Source organism: Aegilops tauschii, chromosome 3 (assembly GCF_002575655.3).
Source record: "Aegilops tauschii subsp. strangulata cultivar AL8/78 chromosome 3, Aet v6.0, whole genome shotgun sequence".
Lineage (NCBI taxonomy): Eukaryota > Viridiplantae > Streptophyta > Magnoliopsida > Poales > Poaceae > Aegilops > Aegilops tauschii.
In genome coordinates this window covers 273564348-273573411 of record NC_053037.3, presented here as the reverse complement: position 1 = coordinate 273573411, position 9064 = coordinate 273564348, and the positions used below count along the sequence as shown (strand labels likewise).

Sequence of the window (9064 nt, the reverse complement as noted above, 5' to 3'; positions counted from 1 at the left end):
ATATCTAATATATACTTAGTCTAACACCCTCCCTCAATCTTAACTATGTCCTGAAACACTCAGAAGGTTAAGGTTGCGACAACATCCTTCAAAAGAAGGCAAGGGCAAGGGTTTAGTGAAAATATCAGCAAGCTGATCCTTCGAAGAAACAAACTTAATCTGAAGGAGCTTCTGAGCAACACGTTCCCTCACAAAATGATAGTCAACTTCGATGTGCTTCGTTCGGGCATGAAATACTGGATTGGATGAAAGGTATGTTGCACCGATGTTATCACACCAAAGAACAGGCGGCTGAGTTGGGGAGACCTTCAACTCTCGAAGCAATGACTGCACCCACATGATCTCAGCTGTGGCATTAGCAACAGCTTTGTACTCAGCTTCGGTACTACTCCGAGACACCGTAGCTTGCTTGCGAGCTTGCCAGGCGATCAAGTTAGGCCCAAAGAACACAGCATGTCCCCCCGTGGATCGCCGATCATCAGGACAACCAGCCCAGTCGGCATCAGAAAATGCTGAGATCATTCCAGAACGCGCAGGCTAAAGATGGAGACCATATGAACCAGTGTGACGAACATAGCGCAAGATGTGCTTAACAGCTGATCAGTGAGAATCACGTGGTGCATGAAGATACTGGCACACACGGTTAACTGCAAATGATATGTCTGGTCGAGTAATGAGCAAGTACTGCAGTCCACCCACAATGCTGCGGTACTCTGTGGCATCCTCAGGAGCAAGCAAGTCACCAGCAAGAGCTGTCAGTTTGTCTGTAGCAGACATGGGAGTCGTAGCAGACTTGCACTGCAACATACCGGCACGACGCAGGAGATCCTGAGAGTACTTCTTCTGAGTAAGAGTCAAGCCACCATCAGAATGAAGAACCTCTAGGCCCAGAAAATAATGCAGTCTCCCAAGATCCTTAACAGCAAACTCATCACCAAGAGAGGACACAAGCCGATCTGTAGCAGAAGCAGACGAACTGACAAGGATGATGTCATCAACATATACCAGAATGTACATAGTCACCTCAGGTCGCTGTAGAATAAACAGAGACGTGTCTGCTGTAGAAGGAACAAACCCATGCGCACGAAGAGCAGCGCCAAGACGGGCATGCCACGCACGCGGGGCCTGCTTCAAACCGTAGAGAGCTTTGACAAGGCGACATAAATGATGTGGCTGAGCAGGGTCAACAAAACCTGGTGGCTGACGCATATAAACCTCTTCTTCCAGAACTCCATGGAGAAAGGCATTCTGAACATCAAGCTGTCGAAGCGACCATCCGCGAGTAACAGCCAAAGAGAGAAGAACACGAATAGTAGTTGGTTTAATAACAGGACTGAATGTGTCTTCATAATCAATGCCATACCGATGTTTGAACCCCTTAGCAACCAGGCGTGCCTTGTACCTCTCAATGGAGCCATCAGCATGTTTCTTCACCTTGAATACCCATTTAGAGTCAATGATATTAACACCAGATGGAGGTGGAACAAGACGCCAAGTGTTGTTTCTTTGAAGGGCATGAATCTCCTGCTCCATCGCAGCACGCCAATGCGGGATGCCTAGCGCCGCTCGAAAATGTCGTGGTTCAGTCGTAGGGTCAGCCTCAGCATGTGCCACACAGGCTGCAAGCCACGCGACAGTGCCGTCAGTGCGCTTCTTCGGTTGGAAGATGCCACTTTTGCTGCGAGTATGGGGACGCAGGACGACAGGCGGAGGTGGCGCTGGAGCTGCCATACCAGAGGAGCCACTATCCATCAGCGGCGAGGAGGACGCACCGGCGGGCGAGTCAACAGACGCATCCGGTGGCACGGTCAGGGTCGGCGAAGACAGACCGGGCGTGATCGGCGTCGACGGACCAGGCGACAAAGACTCGGTGACCTGCGAGGCCTCCGGCTCAGGGGAGAGCGCCGCGGGTCCAGCCGGCCCGGCCGACAGCTCCGTAGGTTCGGCCGGCCCAGGCGACAGCGAGGCCGCTGGCCCCGGCGACTTGGTCACCCCGTCGGATCCTCGTGCATGGGGCATGCACGCGTGATCGACGTCGGGGTCAAGCGGGGTAGTGGCGGGGGCAGCCTCGTCGAGCGCCTCATCCGGCGTAGCAGCAACTGGCGCAGTTGTGGCCATATCATCATCCAGAAGCTCAAGTCGAGCGCCTCGTCCAGTCCCTGCACCATGGTTAGGCAACAACAGAGGAGAATATGCAGCATCCACAAATTGATCAGGCAAAACTGGAAAAGAGTGCAACTCAGTGACGGGAGTATCGGTGGGTGATGTGAGCGTGGAAAACGGGAAGACAGTCTCATCGAACACAACATCACGAGAAATGTAAACACGATTTGACGGGATGTGAAGACACTTGTAACCTTTGTGGAGAGGACTGTACCCAAGAAACACACATTGTTTAGATCGATACACAAGTTTATGCTTATTGTACGGACGAAGATGCGGCCAACAAGCACAGCCGAACACTTTGAGGAGGGAGTAATCTGGAGTTTCATTAAGCAACACTTCGAGTGGAGACTTCATGTGAAGGCGTCGTGTGGGAATCCTGTTTATCAAAAAACAGGCAGTAACAAAAGCATCGCTCCAGAACCGAAACGGGACAGAAGCATGTGCAAGAAGTGTCAGGCCAGTTTCAACTATGTGACGGTGTTTGCGCTCAGCTGCACCGTTCTGCTGATGTGTATGAGGACAAGACACATGGTGTGAGATGCCAAGCTTCTGAAAGAAGGTGTTAAGATTACGATACTCACCCCCCCAGTCTGACTGAACATGGATAATTTTGTGCTTAAGCAATCGTTCAACATGTGCTTGAAATTGCATAAAGACATGAAACACATCAGATTTGCGCTTAATAAGATAAATCCAAGTAAAGTGACTGAAAGCATCGATGAAACTGACATAATAGTTGTGACCACTAACAGAAGTTTGGGCATAGCCCCACACGTCTGAAAACACAAGTTCAAGAGGAGCCGTGACAACACGACTTGATATAGAAAAAGGCAACTGATGACTCTTGCCTTGTTGACAAGCATCACACACTAGAAACTCCTTATTACTCGACTCAACAGGAAGATGATGGCGATGAAGCACATGGCGCACAATGGGAGTAGCGGGGTGGCCAAGGCGAGAGTGCCACTGCGACGACGACACCCGAACACCACTGAAAACTTGAGAGACTCGTGGCACATCAAGTGCGTATAAGCCGTCGCGAGCTCGACCACTAAGAAGAACGTCCCTCGTGTCCCGGTCCTTAACAAAAAAATGGAAAGGGTGAAACTCAACAAACACATTGTTGTCATGAGTTAATTTAGGAACCGAGAGTAAACTACGTGTGATTGAGGGAACACGAAGGACATCAAGCAGATGCAAGGTTTTAGTGGTACGTGAAAGAAGAGATGCCTGACCAACATGTGAGATGGGCATACCTGATCCATTGGCCGTGCGGACCTGATCGTGACCGGTGTAGGGCTGGCGAGTGGCCAGCTTGTCAAGCTGACTCGTCAAATGGTCCGTAGCGCCCATATCCATGTACCAGGCAGGATCCACCGAGTATGAAGGAGTGAACCCGGGATCCGGTGTAGCGAGAGCAGCTTGCTTCTCATTGCCCTTCCCATTGTTCCCAATGCCAAGAAAATCTCGTTTAAAGCGACGATGGCAGCGAGACGCCAAGTGCCCCTCGATGCCGCAGAGTTGACACTCAACCCCACCACCACATGCCTCGCAGTGGAGCCGCTTGCGGCCAGCCGTCGGAGATGGAGCGGGCGGACGGGGCTGGTTGCCTGAGGTCGGCGGCGCCTTCTGCTTGGCACCGCGGGCGCCCCCGCGGAGAGCAGCGTTCGCAGAAGGGCCCTGCGTGTAGACGCCAACGGAGCGGCGAGCAGCGAGCCTCTGTTCGGTGTTGAGAAGGCGTGCATAGAGATCGCGAGGCGGCATCGGTGTGTCACGTCCATTAATGTTTTCAACGAGAGAATCATAGTCCTCATCAAGCCCATTGAGAATGAACGAAGTAAACTCCTCATCACGAAGAGGCTTCCCAATAGACGATAGTGTATCAGCCAAACTTTTGACCTTGTTGAAGAAGGCCGTGACGGAGAGGTCATTTTTCTTGACCTCACCCAGCTGGTTACGAATGGCAGAGGAACGGGCCAGCGACTGCGAGGAAAAGCTGGAGTCGAGCGTGGCCCATGCATCCCTCGACGTCGCGGCAAAGACCACCATGCCGGCCACGGAGGGTGTGAGCGAGGACTGAATGGCACCCAGAATAGCTTGATCCTGAGCGATCCACCGACGATGAGCAGGGTTGGACACCATGACGGAGCCACCAGCGGCCGAGGGCACCGGAACCATGGCCGGGGGACACGGCAGCGTACCATCGACATACCCCTCAAGGTAGTGACTACGCATCAGCGGCAACACCTGAGCGCGCCACAGGAGGTAGTTGTCAGCAGAGAGCTTCACCGTCACTAGGTGAGCGAAGTGGAAAGGTCCTGGTTCAGTCGCCGATGCGGAGAGCTGCGAGTCGTACGTCGGAGGAGCACTGTACGGAATCAGCGCATCGGCCGACGGAGACGGACGGTAGTGTTGGTGATGACCGTAGGGCGCCGTAGGAGGTACGCCGTAGGGCTGCAGCGACGCGACGTGCGACACGTAGGGCTGCAGGGGCGGCGCGACGTACGGCGCAGGAGCGGCGTAGGGCGCGCCATACGACGCCTTGTAGGGCACCGCGGAGGACGGAGCATACTGCGCCGGCGACGGCGCGACGTATGGCGCGGGATACGGCCCCCCGTAGGGCACCTGGACGGGGGCACCATGGGAGCCTGAAGCCGGCGGCATATCACGAGACGGAGTCCCGCCGTAGGGCAGCGACGCAGAGGTGTTGTAGAAGTGCTGCGGCAGAGACACATCACGGGAGATCAATCCATCACGGGGCTGCACACAGGAGATCAATCCATCACGGGGCTGCTGTGCAGAGGCGCCGTAGGAGTTCGGCGCCAGAGATGCATCATGGGCGAGCGATGGATGCATCGCGGGCGATCGGGGCGCTGGTGGACGCGAGCCCGATGCAGCCGGACGGGCCCAGGCGGGCGGCGTGGAGGCCATGAAAGGTGATTCCGTCGCCAGGGTTGACGGAGGCGGCACGGCGGCGGCAGAAGAGGCGGAAGCACGGCGCGGATCGAACGCGTCGTCTGATACCATGTTAGAGAAACTAGGGTTTGGAACAATGCTCGATACCCTTGGTGGGTACGGCTGTCATATATTTATAAGAGGGAACCGTACAAATACCAGTTATGTTACAACACGTATATCTAATATATACTTAGTCTAACAAGAGGTTACCTTTTGGTCAGTGTCAATTCTGAGTTAATATTTCTGGCTTATTAATTAAAAAATAACAACGTCTTTTGCAGGTAATAAAAATATCCACATCCATGATATTTATACCATTCGGGAGTATGTTTCTATATAAAAGCATTCTAGCTTAGAAATTTATGCTATCGTGTGTTAGCTACATAGATGTTTGGTATTTACTAATTTTGACTATTTGTAACATTTAGTCAAATGTTACCATGATTTTGTAATCTACTTAGTTTTACTTGATACAAAACTGGTGCATTTTCACCCTTTATGCGGTAAACTCTCAAATTAATAGACATGATTGATTGTGGAAAAGCACAGGGTACTTAGCAAGAGATTCTAATTTTTGCTGTTATTATCCATTACTCAATGTTTGCTTTTATTTTTATTTCTCCAATTCAATAGCGATGGAACTACCCGCAGCAACGCGTGGGGTATTATCTAGTTATCATAAGTTTATATAGAGCCTACGCATGTTCCTGGATATTGAGAAGCTACCTAGACCACCCACCCCGTTCCCCACTTCCCTCTCATCCCACGACCTCCTTGCCTGACCACCACCTACCACTCCACCTCCCATGCACAATCCACCCCCACCAGCCCCTGCCAAGCGCCACCGTCTGACCTCCGCTGCCCACCGGATTTGACAAGCGACGCCGCCCTTGGCCATGGAGAGGGGTTGCGGTCTTCCCAGGGGCGCCGCCACGACCTTCCGAAATGGGCCACCACGACCTGCCCAGCTCCGCCCGGCACACCGGCTGCCCCATGACCTCCTTCTTAGCCCTCCACTATGGCCGCCGGTGGCCTTCCATCCGCACTGGAGCTGCCTCCGCCTGGATCTGGCCCGGCGCCGCCCCACGCCTGGGTCTGGCCGTCGCGTCGCCTTCGTTCCCTGATCCAGCCGTCGTGCTGCCTCCTTCCACAGGATCCAGCCGCCACGACACCTCCTACCTCTGGATCCGCCCGCGGGACCGCTCCCGCCGCCGTCGCCAGTGAGCCCTGCCGCCTACCTCCCACAGCTGGCCCGTCCCACGCGCCGGATCCCAGCATCGCGGCCAGGATCCCCACGCGCCGGATCCCAGCATCGCGGCCAGGATCCCCACGCGCCGGATCCCGCTGTCGTGCTGGGCTCCATCTCCAACCCACCGCTGATATGGTCTGGCTCTTCCCCTCCCGCTAGCCACCCTGCCTTTTCCATGCCCCCACCGCGAGCGCGCCGCCCGCTGTGAGCCTCCACCGTAGGCATCCCCCTGGCCGTCCTCCCTAGTTCATGCCAGTGAGCATGAGTGGTGAGCAAAGGAAAAGTTCCCTGGATGTCTCTTGGAGCTTCAAAATTATGTGCAGTTCACCGTGATGCATTTTCTTTTTTTTATGTGCAATTGGATGCATAATTATCACTATATGCATTTGTATTTCCTGACAGGTTTCTACATGTATTTCGTGGTGATTGATAGAGATTCATTCTTTGTTTATATATAAGTTCAAATTTGAATAAAATTGCGGTTCGATGTTTATTGAAAGCCACTTCGGTAAAAGTCCGAGATTCCCATGTGCGGAAAATGCTGGTAGGAAAAATGCCCACAAACAATGTGAAAAATGTTGTTTCAATATCCACTGTGTTCAAGATTTACATTCTGTTGTTGATGAATCAGTGTTTTCAATTGATTTATCTTATACTGTGTGGTTTGAAGCTCAAGTTCTCAAGATCGTGAAATTCAAAAAATTATACCTGAGAAAAGTTCGCTAAAACCTTTCTTTGTGTTGTGTGTCAAAAAAATTATTTGCTCATTGGGTTAATGGGTCACCGCCCTGGAAGTTCATACCTTTTGTTCATGAAAAAAACGCCAGTTTCAAACAAGATATAAAATCCAACATATGATACAACAAGATATTGTTGGTTTATTTAATTCATTCTGCACATAAATGATCATTGGAGACATTGACGTATTTGTCTTTTCTTTCTCCCTACGTTCATTTTGAGGTGTTCAAAAATGTGCAGCAGAAGTTCAAGTTAAACTAACGGTGCGATTCAGTGTTTATAAAAGAATCAAAATTTTCCTTTTCCTAAATAAATCAAAACCTATAAGTTCGAATAGAATAACAGAGCATTTGATTTTCTCGTATATAAAAATTAAACAAGGAAGTTCAAATAAAAAAACTTTGATGTTCATAAAAAACAAGATTTTCCCGCGTCTGAAGAAAAACCGAGAAGTTTGAAGTAAAATAATAGAGCGATTTGGTGTTTGTTAGAAAAGTCAAATTTCTCCAGTTTTTAAAGAATAAACAAAAGTAAGTTCAAATTAAAATGATACGGTAGTTGGGTGTTTATATAGCAAGAAGAAAACATGTGTTACCTAGAAAAAAATTAACCGACGGAGTTCAAATTTGATAAATTGAAGAGTTTAAAAAAATGTTATGGGTGTACAAAAAAGTTTCCCTTGGATTTTCCCGTTATTAAAAAAAGAACCAAAAAGTTAAAACAAACAAAATCAATGGATTGAATTTTCTGTCATTAGTTCGTAAAAACGGTCGAGCTTTAATTCATCTTTCATTAAAATAACTCAGAAGTTCAAATTTAAATAACGGAGTGGTTCAATGTTATTACAAAACTATGATTTTCCATGTTACTAATGAATAAACCAAGAAGTTCAAAATTAAGAAATAGAGAAGTTAAAAAAGTAGAGCAATATTGATTTTTCTCATTTCTAAAAAACCATAGAGGTTCAAATTTAAATAACAGAGAAGTTCAATGTTTATTCGAAAATCAAGAAGGTGAAATTAAAAAAATAGTGTAGTTCAAAAAGTAAAAGAAATCCCCATTTCTAAAAATAACCTAGAATTTCAAATTTAAATAATGGAGTGGTTCAATGTTTATTACAAAACTAGGACCTACTAATGAATAGCACCAAGAAGTTCAAACATAAAAAAATAGGGCAGTTCAAAATTTATAAAAATGGATTTTCCTCTATACTAAATAATAAAACCATGAATTTCACATTAAAACAATGGAGTAGTTCAATCTATATAAAAACTCAGATTTTCCTTATTGGTAAAAGAATAAACCAAGAAGTTCAATTTAAAATAACAAAATAGTTCATGTTTATATACCAAGAAGAAAATAAGTGCCGCCGAGAAAATGTTTACACTCGAAGTTCAAATTTAATAATGGAGAGTTCGAAGAAAATATTATGTGTGTACAAAAAAAAATCCCAAGGATTTTCCCGCTATTGAAAAAAGATAACCAAAACACTTGAATTTAAAAACTAAGATATCCGCCGTTATTAAAAATCAATTATGAAGTTCAAATTGAAAAAGTAGTCAAATTTGATGCTTGTTTAAAAAGAAAAAACAATTCTTTATTCAAAAAATAAAAAATGTGAAGTTCAAATGAAAATAACACACAAGTTCAAAGTTCATTAAATCCTAGGATTTACATGTTCAAAAACAACAACGCCGCTGACCATTTTTAAAGACATGATGAATTTGAAAAAACTCTCTAAATTACAAAGTTTCTCCTATTCAAACTCTCCCCGACAGGATATCATACGATCTATTCCGTTTAACGGTTTAACATTTAATCTATACCGGTCAAAAATAAGTTTTTACATATTCAAAAAATCTCTTAAACATCACAAATTAGAAAAACTGCTAAACACATAAAGTTGCCCATTTTCGATGGCTTCCTAACGATATATCTTTTGCTCAATGTCAA

The 9064-nt window shown here is 47.6% G+C and overlaps 1 protein-coding gene across 1 annotated transcript; it reads right to left on the bottom strand.

The window, feature by feature from the left end:
- Window positions 1-600: 600 nt before the first annotated feature.
- Window positions 601-5193, bottom strand: LOC141042894 (uncharacterized). The gene is made up of 4 exons (XM_073511804.1): window positions 3423-5193; window positions 1364-2159; window positions 1137-1260; window positions 601-1032 (listed from the first exon to the last, which is right to left on the bottom strand). The coding sequence occupies exons 1-4, from the start codon at window positions 5191-5193 to the stop codon at window positions 601-603; spliced, it is 3123 nt and encodes a 1040-aa protein (XP_073367905.1).
- Window positions 5194-9064: the final 3871 nt, after the last annotated feature.